We start from the raw sequence: 14,191 nt of genomic DNA on the forward strand, positions 1-14,191 counted from the left end.
TAAAGATCTCTGTCTTTCCATGTAAAACTCCTTATTCCCTAAACATGCCAAATCTCATGTTAGTTTTAAAACACAAATATTCAACACAAATTCTTGATGAACTTTAAAAAGAAATAAATAATTGATATTGGAAACCCAAATTGAATGTAAATTCAACTAAGTGTGTAATAAATATCTTCTGTCTTATCAAAGCTCTCAGCATAAATCACTGCACAAACGCAACTGTTGGACAACTTGATCATTTTCACTTCACAAACAGGAGAAATTTCATGGTTGTGAGCCAGAAAGCAGCAGTCAGAAGGTAGAGCTAAGCTATAAATCTCTGTGATTTGGTCTGCAGGAAAAAACAAGCCTCCCGTCTGCCTGAAGAAAATGGCAGACTAACAGACCTGGAGAAGTTTGATGGACATATCTTTTACAGCAAGGAACTTGACTGCCGCCTGTTCCTGATTACCTAGGCGATAAATACAGGTGCAGGAACACAACAACATGAAAGATTTATAAGTTGACTGGTAGATACCCAATCTTACGCAGCACCTCAGTCACTCATTTAGAATGACGGTTTGAAGGAAACGACTTTTATTTACAAGATTTTGTAAATTTTACTTCCAGGAAATGTTTCTTTTATATAAATTGGAAGACATACATGTATTTTTTTTTCCTGTTTAACTTTAATTGGCATATATTCAGGCAATCATGGCTGAATCTGTATCATTCAGTGATAAGCTAAATTTTTTTTCCCTTTGTTTCATATAAACTGCAATGTGCAAGTTATGCAAGTTTTCTATTTCTGTTCACTATGATGAATCATTACCTATATCAAGAATAATCAAACTGGTAAATGTCTAGCTCTATAGTTTGCTGAATAAGTATTTTTTTCCCAATTATTTGAATCCTATGGCTATTTTCTGTCATGGATGCAAACCAGACATCCATGAAAAAAGATGGTCATACAAAGGAAATTGAGGACTTACAGGGCAATTATTTGATTTGATGATCAATCAAGTCATCCCTCAAGAATGTTTTAAAAGTTCATGTCTGACATTCACAGGAATCTTCTTCAGAAAATATTGGCTACCTTGAAGCCTATGCATGCTTATGTATGAGATTACATAGTCAATTAGGGGCTTAGTTGTGGCTTATGAATTTCTTGCCCTCCATACATTACTAATCAATGTGCATGTCTGTGGAAATTCTTGTCAGCTGACCTCACAATAATCCCCTTTTACCAGTCAACTCCAATTAGGACTTCATCAAATAGCACTTTGCTGACTATCTCATACTGTTTCTGAGAATACACTACTGGGTTCAGAAATGAGGTGACAAATCACTTGGCAGTTTGGGACAGTTTTGCTCAAATTGGAGGATGATTAGGTGAAAACATCCATCTGCAGCAGATGGGCTGCCACAACAGTGAACAATTGCTGCAGCCCCAGTAGTCTAAAAATTCACACCATGCCAAAAATTGTCACATCATTAAAACATGCTAGAATACATAAAATCAATGGTTTTAAAGGTCATGACCTATTGCAGATAATTCTGTAGATTGTTGATTCCAATTTCACTAATTATCAGCAACTTATAAAGATAGTAAGAAAATTCTTGCAGCAAAATGTTTTGCTCTTATTGATTTTTTAACTGAAACAGAGAGAGAGAGAGAGAGAGAGAGAGAGAGAGAGAGAATGCATCAATGATGAAAGGAAATCTCATTATCAATTAGGGGTGAGACACTCAACAGATCAAACAACCATCATTACTATCGTCCACCAGGGTCCATGCATCTAAATATGAATGACAGAAACCACCAATATCATACATGGTAAAGCTTTTAGGTAAAGTGTACCAGATTAGTACATGAGAGTGATTTCTTTATTAGTGGAACACCTTTTCTGGGCAATTACATCTCATTTTTACATGTCAAAGCACCTGCGCCATCATTGACAACTGAAGTTTATCTTTGCCAGGGGTTATATATCTGTTCCAGTTACAGAAAGCTTTTTTGCTTTCTTCCAAGGCAAGGTACTCCTACATAAGTAAAGGAGAAATAAATTCTATGTGAAGTCTTCTGGTTTTAATTAATATGTTTCATTATGTTGATAAAAAAGGTATGGCAGCCTTCATTTTAGATGATTTAGTAATATTTTCCATGTTCAGAAAATTTATACAACACAGCTGCTAAGGACAATAGGTAAATTGGAACAATGTGCAGGAATATCAAACATGTAAACTTTCCCAATTCAGTTGGGATTTTCCCCATTTCACCAATCCTTCCCATTAAAATGGGATTTTCAAAAATCCCTATATTACTGATTCTGGAAATTTGTTTCTCAGCTGCCATAGTTAGAAAGAAAAGTTATATTCAACCATTCAAATTACAGGAATCAAGAAATCAAGAACTTTAGTTGGTTGCAATGCTTTCAAGAATTTATTTGGTAGCCAAACAGTGTCATAATAACACACATGTCTTGGGAGAGTTTTAGCTAATGTTGATATGGGGAATTCAAGGAAAGCAAATTTTCTTTAGATACAGACTTTAAGATTCACCATGTTGTGACACTAACACTGAGTGTAAGAAGACAAAATACAGGACTGTATCTTGACAAATGTGAGACTGACTCATTTCTGATTTTTGAGATGGTTGACAATGTTCAAGCATTGATCATCGCATGCATACTGTTGTCTGTGCAACCAAGACTTCAGAGCAGAAAAGGGGGATGCTAAACTATATTTTATGTTAGATTTTAAAAAGTAAGTTTAATATTACAATTTTTTAAAATCATTTTTATGTTTACAAGAATATGAGGAAGTAGATCTACCATAAAATTTCTGTATTTTACTATTTTTGTAAAAATTATTTCAGATGTCATGTGTCTAGAAGTTTAGCTTGGTAACTTTGTGGCAGAGCACAGCATCCCTTGTGATAACTTTTTGAAATGGGAGTAGGCGTATTAATTTATCTATGTGTTAAATCACTAATGACGTTTTAAAATAAATTTCTTTTTAAATTGTGCTTTTTTATGTTTTTGTTGAAGATAAGGCCAAAGTTTTTTTTTCAATTGGTTTACGATTCCGCCGACCCTAATTTTCACCAATCATGAAAATAAAAATAATGTCTTTTTCCGAAATATTTTTCCGGATTTTTCTCAGCTAAACTGGTGGGTTTTAAATTTTAGAATGCATCTTAGTCAAATAAGCGCTTATAAATATATGAGCCCTTTAGCAAACATTTAGGTGACCGTAAATAAACACATGTGCAAACCAAAAATGGCGGTTCTGTCATGTAACAAGGTAATTCCTCACTGAAAGCAATGACACACACTTAAAGAACTTTTTTCTGCATGGAAAAGTGAATAAAATCTTGGATGCATGATCCCTTTCTCTAACTGCGATGTCTCAATTGGCTAAATTCATACCGTAATATTGGAGCCCAACCCTGATCGACCTAGCAGACACGGATACACCTATAGATAAAAGGGATTTATCAGTGCCTTCTCATGGGCCGAAATTCGTCCTCATTCCCAATTGAAAATGAGTTCAGTTTTTCCAATTTGGCAGTATTTTTCCCAATTGGTGAACAATGCTTTTATTTTTAATTATCTTTGGAAAAAAGTAAAATTGTCAGATTGTCTGTAATTTTCATCTATTTAACTCATTTAGCAAAGCTACAGTCATAACCATGATAACACATGTTTAAAAACACTGAAAAAACATCGCCAACTTTTAATCCGAATTTCCTCCGTTTTTCTAAAAATGATGATATTGTGTAATTATATAGATTTATTAAGCTATTTCCACCTACTCTATTGATCTGCAAGTGAAGAGGACTTTTAGAAAATGTGTACTTAGTATAATTTTTGCAGGAGGTTTATAATCTCCAGAAACAGATACTATAATGACCTAAATTGAAATCTCATACACACATGTACATGTACTACCCTAAGTTGTAAAAATACTTTATACTCATTGAAGTCCATTTTACCTTTATTAGTCTATTATTCATAATTGATCTTGTATCATTGTATGATGAAGATGGATCATATTTAATTGTCGTTTGGTTGCCCAAATTAGAGTTCATGCTGAAATGTTAAATGAATTACCCCTGAATACATGATTTAAGCAACATTTTAAAAAATTTTCCAATTTCATCAAATAGCCGATAATTTTTCCCAATTCCCTAAAAATGGTGTTTCCCAAAATCATAGGCTGATAAATCCATGGATAATAGTTAAGCCAATTTAGTGTTGAGAGATACATCTTAGTTGAAGTAAAGCTGACTGGTATTTCACTGGATAAATTCAAATGTGTATAAAACATTTTGTTAATTTATAGAAGTAATTTTAATATACAAATCTTTGCAAATTTGATACTCAATTGAGATCAGAGCCCTCTGAATTACTATAAAGTAAATAATGAGCATTGCCTACTGTGCAGGTACATAACAAAATTTAAAGAAGGACTTGATTGAGAAATTATTGGAACATTAAATTTGATAGCTGCATGATCAAATTATTATAACTTTTATTTCAACGTTAATTACTTTCAATATTGTTAAACAATTAAATTGTATTTTTCTTCAATCTAAATTTAACTTAAATTTGGATCCTTATTTTTAGTTTGTGGGGATACTGAGGTTTATAACACATCACATATCACTGAAGAGCACAAAAAGAAGTTGAACATCATGAACCAAGCACTGATTGATAAACAAAAATCAGAACTAAATGAAAATGACATTCAGTCTAAAGTTAGAAATGAATTAAAATTAAATAAAAAGAGTTATGTGATCTAGACAATAGAACTTAAAAGTACTATTGACATGTATTATTTTCATTAAAATAAACATTACTGGTATTTTAAAATGAAATTGTTGAATCCTAAATTATTTTTATTTTTATTTTTCGACCACCCAATGCATTTTTTGGAGACAGAAAATCGTAAACCAAAAAAAATAAAAACTTTGGCCTAATAGAGAATAAAACATACTTTTTTTTAAAGTTGTTTCATAGATATGATACATGGTGCATAAAAAAATCTACATATACAGAACAACACATTAAAGGTGCTTAGACACAGATTTGAACTTAATATTATCTCAAATTTTCTGTATAATATCACGACTTATATATTGCAATAGCATTTCACACGAAAAATATAATTAAAAACTTGTTTTATCTGGAAATTATTGGACCTACGAATTCCGGGACGCGTTTGATTAACACATCTTTGCACTTACACAAATTTTAACTTTCTCATTAATATTTAAGAAAAGAAGCGATTTTGTTATGTATTAATGAAAAATATTACATCTATAATCCAGAAAATTCAGAGTAGAAATGTTCGAAAGCAAAACCAATTCACCAGTATTGTCAGTCTGTGCTTTGTGTGTATAGAATTTAACAAATTGAACACATCCGTGAAACGTAAACTGTTTTTGTCAACAGGGCACGAGCTCTGTTATTGTTAATGTTTACGATTCACCGGGTGTGTTCAATTGTTAAACTCTGCACACATCACTAAGTACGGACTAACAATACTTTGAGTGGGTTTTGCTTTCGAACATTTCTACTCTGAATTTTCTGGGTTATAGTTTTAATATTTTTCATTAATACACAACAAGATTGCCACTTTTCTTAAGTATTAAGAATAAAATTAAAATATGTGAAAGTGCAAGGATATGTCAATCCAACGAGTCCAGAAATTATAAGTTTTAATAACTTCGAGATGAAATAAGATTTTTATTATATTTTAGTATGAAATGCTATAGCAACATATAAGTCATGAAATTATACAGAAAATTTGAGAAAATATTAACTTCAAATCTGTGTCCAAGCACCTTTAAGTGATCACTCAATCAGTATAATCCAAATGCATCTGTTATGATCAAGCTGCAAAATTCTTATTTTTGCTTTTGTAATGAATGTTAATTATTCACTGTAAATGAATTCTACTGTTTATGAAATCGTCAGTTCCTCCAAAGAGTATCTAGAAAAAGTGTGCTTTAAGGGGGTTGCAAAATGTCATAAAAGCAATTTGATGCTGAAAGAAATGGGGCATATCACGATTTAATTTGGGTGAAGAAAGTAATGGGGGCTAATGTTTACCTGAGAATTATACAAACACCAAATGAACAGGCAACAAAAGGCTCTTCATCATCGTGACTGACTGACAACGGCTGTTGTTAAAACAACAAGCTCTTACTCAACAAGGAGGACTGTGAATGCCTTTCACATTCCACAATTTACTTTTCTTCTCACTCTCAAGGTTTTTGATTGAAGCTGATCTGGGATATGTTTTAAGATTTCATTCAAAATCTGTTAACAAAGCCATTCTGTGTTATTTTCTTTTCATTCAAACTTATAAAACTACTACAAAGACTAGATAAGGTGATGCACTAGTTACATAACATACAATGAAAAGATGACTTATTGTTCTTTACTTAATGCCAAAATAACTTGAATTCTTCAACTTATATAGTTACATAATTTTTCAATCCAGGGATTTCCTTGAATGTGAACATGACAGAAAATCTTTCTTATTTGATGCAAATGGCTTCATTCTTCATTTTCTGGTGGAGTTTTCAGCAAAAGAGCCAAAAATCAAGAACAAAAATTGCATTACTCTGCAATTTCACCATTCTGATGGAGGACATCCATCATCACTTAACCAAAAATTGAAACCAAAACTAATCAGCGATCCTAAAAACAACAGTTCTAGAAGAAAACTATCATTTGTCTTCTGCACCTCATATAGTGTTGTGCAAGGAGACAGCTGATGAACAAATACAGGGTTTAGAATACCCTATGATTTCTAATAAGATAATGAGATAATGTCAACAAAAAGGCTATTCAAGGACACCCCCCCCCCCCCAGAAAAAAGCTTTTCAAGAAGAAAAAGAAATCAAATTTGAAATTTTTCCTTTGGAAGTATATCCTGGCCATATTTTAACTGTGCTAGATTTGACACTAAGTCCTATTACATGTAGTAACTTTTCAATAAATTAGGTCCACAATGAAATAGAATGTTCTACAATTGTTTTAAGGTGTGAGTTCATACAGGTGTTTTAAATTAGGGTGGCATTCTAAAAGGTATAAGGAAGAACATGCTGTTTTCCAGATCTTTCCTGCATTATTATTGATAAGTCATAAAGGCTCCAACATCTAAGAACACACACAGAGTCAGTTGCTGAACTGCTGATGTAACGCTGAGGTTTTATTTGATCTTAATCAAATCTGGAAAAGATCACCATGCTTGCACCAGTGTCAAGGCAACTGCAGGACACTGAAGTTTTCCTTAAATTAAAATAATTTTTTCCCATTTTTTTCTTCTTCTGAAGAGTAACAGTCTTTTCTCAATACCTAGTAAAGTTACAAGATGAAACATAGGTTTTGACATTAATACTTGTCTAAAGTACACAGAAGGGAAATAAAGATTATACATTAAGTGTGGCTGCTGTGTTTAGAGCTTCCTATTTTTTTAAATTAGCTAAATCTTGCCATTAAATCAATTCTAATGAGCAGTTGATTCACAAACATATGATTACATGTAGGTTATCGTTCTGCACTCAAATACAAATTTGACGACCTGACTAAAAACACGCAACCCTTCAAAATGCTTTCCATTTTAACTTTACTTCTTAATTCATGATGTTTATTCCTTGACAAAAATGCATAGTCATTTCCATTCACAGGTATAAAATTAAAAATTTGTTTTCTTTCTTCAAATAATTACGAAAAAACATTTCTTTAATTCAAGAACCTAAAACTCCAAGATGAAAGAGAAAATCATCATTTCAGTTTATAACATCACAGACATTCTATACTGGAGAATTCAAAAAACGTGATGGATAATGAAATTCTGCCGTATCTTATGCTCCAGACCTATAATTTTCTCTCTGAAACCCTGTATCACTTACAAGATTTGTTCTCCATACTACAGAAGAGAAGTGTGCCTTGTTGCAATAAACTGCAGTGCAAATAGTGAAAAGTTCTGAGGGTAAATGGGATTTATCTGACAAACTATGGCCAGATTGTTGACATCTATGATGCTTTACCCTTAATTAATTCTACATACACCTTTCAAACATAAAATGGAAGATTATTCAAAAGATGACACCATTTACAGACAGCACAAATTGGACCAAAACTTTCAAATAACCTAATGTCAGCCACAGTATTCCATTAGGGACTTAACTTAGCATTTTATCATCCATGATGTAATTGTTTATTGCAAGAGGTTATGGACCTGTCAATTGACATAAACAACATTTTGTATGTAAAGTGATTGCTAAGTCACATCTATTTATTGCTAAATGTAATGAACAATTTCAGTAATGGATTCTGTTAATCCCGATTTCAATAGACAATATAAAATGTTTGTACACACAAGTCAATCTCTGTATTGGACAGATGCAAAGCATGCTTTATCTTGCTGAGGTCTGCTATTAGAGCTAAGCCCCCATTTTGTTATAGAATTAGTAAGAGCATTCACTAATTTGAACTTACTATGGACTTTCTATGTGATACAGTAAATCTGTCCAATTTTGGGCACCATTGGTTAATTGAAAATTGCAAGATTGGACAATATTTTGGATTATAGACAACATTATAAACAACTGAACTTGCTAAAAAGTTTAGTTCATTGTATTCGGCAAGATTTCTGAATAAACAACATCCGGACTAGACAAGTTTTACTGTATAAATCAAAGTGATTTAATTTAAAAAAAAAAAATTGTAACCAAACACTTTCTGTTCTGTTTGTGATATGGGCAGATTACTTCTCAAAAGTTCTCAGTTTCAGTCTTTCAAAGCATCTAAAGATTTCTTATAAGATTTTCATTAACCATGTTACTTGATACTGAAACATCTGAATAATACAAAAACTTTTTTTGATTAAAGGTTTAAGCTCAGTGGGTATCAGTAAATTAGTGTTTGAAATCACTCTGTTGGCTGGCCTAAGACAATAATGAGGCCTAAGTAATGACTTCAAGACACTGCTTATCCATCATTGGAAAGGAAGACGGTATCATTATCCTGGAACCATTCATCAGCTATTACAATTCTACATTTGTCATGATAAAGCTTTTGAAGTTTTAAGTGTTTTATAGATATTAAGATTTATAATGGTGTGCAGAAAATGACAGGCCTCCAATAGAGAGTTTGGTATCACATTTCTGGTTGGGCATCCATGGAAGATATATTGTGACAAGTGCAAAGACTGCAGAAACAGAGTAGGATGGTTAGAAATTAGTTTGAAAAATAATACTTTGCAAAATCTTTTTAAACAAGATGTTTTTATGAAATACAATGCTCCCTGAGGTAGCAAATTTCTTATGATCACAAATTAGTTTAAAAAGATATTCTTGAACCTCTACAGAAATCATTTTTTGTTTCCCCATTACTAATTAGAATTTGTTTATCTAAAGGTACATACTAGTTTGTGATTACAGAAATTTGTGTTTAAATTATATTTACCACCCCTTGAACACATTATAAGCTTACAAAATGAATTACAAGAGTTATATTTAGCATGAATGATATTTGGCGAAAGATTTTTGATCAAGTTAGCATAGATTTAATTTAGCTAGCACTTTCTGAATGTACTATTATATAAATAGTGCACGTTTTTGAGGGTAACAGTTGAAATTGACACCCCAAGGAAAACCATTGTCAACCGACGCGTCAGCGGAGGTTGACAATGGTTTTCCGAGGGGTGTCAATTTCAACTGTTACCCTCAAAACGTGCACTATTTATTTTATTATACTGAATGTCTTATTGATTTCGGATGTCATAAAAAAATTCAGAGATCGTCATTAAGTTCACGCTTAGAAAGCTTTCAAACTCCCCGCTTCTATTTTTCTCAATAAGAAAGCTTCGGAAAAGATTTACCAACCTCTCTATTGTTTGTTTGCTACTCAAAAAGTCCTTTATCATCTAAAGTTTGCACTCGCAAGGATGTTTCGTCTGTCGTTTGTTGTTTTCAAGTAAGCTACATCGGACGCAAGCTTTTATTGACGTCGTTTATTCGGCTTCTTTCAAACGCATAACTGACGTTTTGAGAATTCTACGGTGAACCGTACGCGCATGATTTGAACGCATGTGATATTTTCGTAATGTTACCCATTGTCAAGTGTGTTGCTAACACTGAGGGTAACATTACGGATTGTTAAATGCGTCTAAACCAATCAGATTTTAGTATTTAACATGAAAGTATAATAAATATGAATATACACACACAAGGCTTTTAGCTATGTACTTGATTTAGTGACAGCTGATTTCTGTGAAAGGCACTAAATAGAACACACAGCCAAACGTAATGCATTTACAGTATTCCGAGGACCATACATCCATAATGTATCTTTGTATCATTCAATAATGAAGCAATATTCAATGTCCATTTGCAAAAAAAAGGTTATAATGCTTCATGGATTGTATTAATTCACAGAAAACTTATAGGACATGTTTAAAGGACTTAAATATTTAACATGCATATTCTGGTATGTAGTTCATATAATTTTGTCCCCTGAGAACTGCAAGTTGTTAAATATTTATCTTAGAACCAACAATCAACCTTCAATTTATTTGTACTTTTAACTTTTGCAGTAAATGAAGTTTTTTCTGACATTTTTGATGGGGTTATACAGAGACCACTAGAGGAAGTCAGGATTGTGTCAATCACAGAAGCTGGCAACTGTCACCAACACTAGCTTCCAATACCTAGCTGCCATATGTTTTATATGATAAGCATCCACACTCTGAATTTACTGTTTCCAGTTTGTATAAAAGAGCCTAAGTAGCAAGATGAAGGCATGACTTATTTCAAGTCTTTTCAATTACCGAACCAATGGCATAATACATTTCTCTTGTCAACCTCATCTCTAAATTGTTGACAGTTTATCAGCTTCTCTTCAACTACCCTTCATTACAAGTGGTCCAGAAAAGTAAGGTGAGATTTATGTGTTAATTAAATGCATATCTGCTATCTTGAAACTTCTAAAACCAAATGTGCATTGATTGAGGGCGATAATGCTTGAAATATAATATACATTGTATCTCAATCTGTTGTAAAAAAAAATTAATTTCCAGAGTTAATGAGTAAAACAGGTAAGCAGGGATGAAAAAAGATGGCATAAATGTCAAGATGGTGATACATATTTAATTATACGTCATTGTCTGATTAACAATCTGTATCCAAAACATAACATTTCAAGGACAATGCAATTACAGTTGAACTTTTTATAGTATCTTGAACATCAGTATCTTGAATACCATGGATATAGTAAAGTAAGTTGGAAATCTCAGATACTTTTTCTTTACATATTTCAATCCCTTATCCAAAATCCTCATTTTTCTCTCGCCCAATCAAATTTGAGATAACAAGGTTTGACTGTATGTGGACATCTATAATGCCACTGTCCATTGAGATCTGGTCAATAGAGCCTGAATTGATAATAACCTAATATGTCCGTTATTAATTATAATCTCTGATATATGTCAGTCAGAAACGAAAGAGAAGCAGAGAAACATTACCCCAGAGTCTAATGGATTTTCTGCTTGCTAATCAAAAATCAATTCTATAAAAATTTGACTTTCCCATTTCTGACACAAAATTGTATTTCATTGTCATGTTCCTTTCGCTTACATACAAATGGAATTACATGCAATACAAAATATATGTGATGGTGAATTTCCACACATTTCTAGGGAGAGGGCAACCAATATGCGATACGTAATATGGTGGAACTGGTTAATAAGAGAACAGTACGTGTCATATTAATCCATGGCTTTGTGAAAATCTCTTTGAAAAATCTCTGATGAGAAGGAGGACAAAAGAAAATTCTGATACCATATTCTACAGGGAATCAATACATCTGATTAAATCTGAAAGGCCACAATTGTGTGAATACTACTAAATCAACTCTCAAACCAAAAAATGATGCTCCCTCTTTTGTTTTATTTTTTGATTTTGGAAAAAGTAACGTACCGAATCTTTTTGACTTTCAGTTTTTGGATCCTTGAAAATCAAGATTTTATTAACTGGCATTCCAATTATCTACAGCTTCTTGTCTTGTTTTTAATAGAAATAAATTTTCAATTATCATTTTTTAAAAAAAATACAAAATAACAATTTCTTCAAGACAAGGTCAATGTCCTTTAATTTTTTAAAACAAGATGGGACATTTCAAATTTTAATATTTCAAGTCCCATTTTCCGTGCTCCCTCTTCAAGATACCAAAGGTTTCCAGAGAAGAGGTTTACATTAAGTCATCGAAGGAATGAATGATTTACGCTGGAAAAAGTATGAGAGAATTGTATGTACCATCATTTAAGTACCAAGCACTTTCCAGTGTGCATTTCCTTAAAATAGAACCTGCTTATAATAATGTAAGTATGTTTTAAGAGCCTTCATCAAGCCCACTCAAGTACCAGAGCACCTAAATTAATAGACTTTCCCCTTAACACAATGGTAATTGCTCTATCCAATTCTCAACTCTATTTAACAAGATAAACAAATTCGTACAAATGGAATTAAGAAAACTTGTGTTGTTTTTCTTTTTTGATAGATATTTGTCTTTTCTTTTAATGAAGTTGAGCTATGCACACACTTTTATGACTTGCACTTCAAGAAATAAAGTGGCACTTCATTCAGGAATATAAATTATCAAGACTGGGTGTGTGTATGAACTTACAGGTTCTCAATAAGCATATGATAAACTACTTTGTAGCTGGTGCATCAGTTACAAACAACTTATCATACTACAGGACTACTTGGACACATGAAGTAGAGGAAACAGATCCTGCTTAGCAATCTTGTTCATAATTTGACAAATACAGGCAAGAAAACCTATGGCCTTGAAACCAAGAAATGAAATACAGTTAAAACATGCTTATAGCAAACATTTAAAATGAATTGATACTTACAGGAAATGATTTTTTATTCCCTATGGCTTTAAAAAAATGTTTTGAATTTTATGGATATAACAAATTACATTTATAATGAAGCAAAATTGCTGACCCTGGCACTTCGTTATAAGCATGTTTTACTGTATTTTAACTTTGTCATCTCCACCATTGCCTCTGGAAGGATTTGAACCTTCACTGAAGGTAGGGGCTAATGATAATGACCTCATCCACTGGGTCATTTGAGCTTATTATAGTGCTGATGAATTGATATGGACAGACTTACTGTTGCTGGCTGTCTGTCAATGGACGACTGTTGTAGTAATAGGAATCATAGCCATCACCTCCGCCACCAGATTTGGCCCCGTCTTTGTCAGTTTGGCTTGATACTACAAATAATCAAATAATTTCATTTGGTGACATTTGCAATCGTACTAAAATAGTTCAGTATATCGTCTTTCAGTGTATACATGGACTCTCACAAACAGATGAAGTCTTACGACCAAAGAAAATGTTCGTATAGACATACTTTAAGGAAGAACTTTTCGACATGAACCTACATAAACATACCATTATTCATATCTTCCATGTTCTTTTCATTCATTATTGATAATATTTGTTACATTATAAATGACAAAAAGAACAGATTCTGCATCAAATCAAGATGACAACTTGGTGTCTTGACTAATAATTCTGATGATTTATTTAGCTAAAATTACACCCATGTTTTCTTAAAAAGAGTAAATTACAGCAACATAGGAAGAGAAAATGTGGATATGATTGATGCTGCCTTGAATTAATTGCACTCAAACAAAAAGCCCCCACCTCTATCTGGGGGCAATTTTCTTCCCTTTTGTGTCTGCCATTCCTTAAGTAAACTAATTCTTTTCAGAAGACCATCATGGGGTCCATCATTCTAGCAAGAAGAAGGTGCACACAAAGCCATAAAAGTGTGTCAGACTACTGAGTCACTGGGATCGATTCCCATTATTTTTCATAAATGAATTTTTGGTCTGGATGCTTTGGGAGTCCTCTGGATTGTTAGGCTTCTAGTCTTCAAGGGTCTTTCCTAAAGGAGGAAATGTTTTCTGAAGCATATTAAGGTCTTCTTCTGATTATGACACATTTAAGGAGGATTGTGTTTTTTCCCCAACAATATGGCACTTGTCTCATGGAGTATTTCTGAGCCAAAAAAAAAAATGATCAGGGACCCTAGGTCTATATACAAAAGGAAAAGGTTTTTTGACTTTGTAACTAATGATTAAAACATATAAAGTTGAAAGTAATGAGTTCA

At 32.6% G+C, this 14,191-nt stretch overlaps 1 protein-coding gene and 1 long non-coding RNA gene across 5 annotated transcripts in view; one reads left to right on the forward strand and one right to left on the reverse strand.

Moving 5' to 3' along the window:
• LOC133176961 (inactive tyrosine-protein kinase transmembrane receptor ROR1-like) overlaps window positions 1-14,191 on the reverse strand; it is a 78,284-nt gene that overhangs the window by 29,560 nt on the left and 34,533 nt on the right. For all 4 annotated transcript variants that reach the window (XM_061312029.1, XM_061312024.1, XM_061312025.1 and 1 more), the window contains one exon: window positions 13,184-13,286. In XM_061312029.1, the coding sequence (XP_061168013.1) occupies window positions 13,184-13,286 (103 nt within the window). The remainder of the gene's footprint in view (window positions 1-13,183; window positions 13,287-14,191) is intronic.
• The window catches only part of LOC133176974 (uncharacterized), a 95,078-nt gene continuing 91,674 nt past the window's right edge, over window positions 10,788-14,191 (forward strand). Inside the window, exon 1 of the long non-coding RNA XR_009719597.1 lies at window positions 10,788-10,942. This is a non-coding gene — a long non-coding RNA (uncharacterized LOC133176974). The remainder of the gene's footprint in view (window positions 10,943-14,191) is intronic.

Source organism: Saccostrea echinata, unplaced genomic scaffold, assembly GCF_033153115.1.
Source record: "Saccostrea echinata isolate AGI-Se365-2 ecotype Australia unplaced genomic scaffold, CSIRO_AGI_Sech_v1 ptg000086l, whole genome shotgun sequence".
In the NCBI taxonomy this organism is placed as follows: Eukaryota; Metazoa; Mollusca; class Bivalvia; order Ostreida; family Ostreidae; genus Saccostrea; species Saccostrea echinata.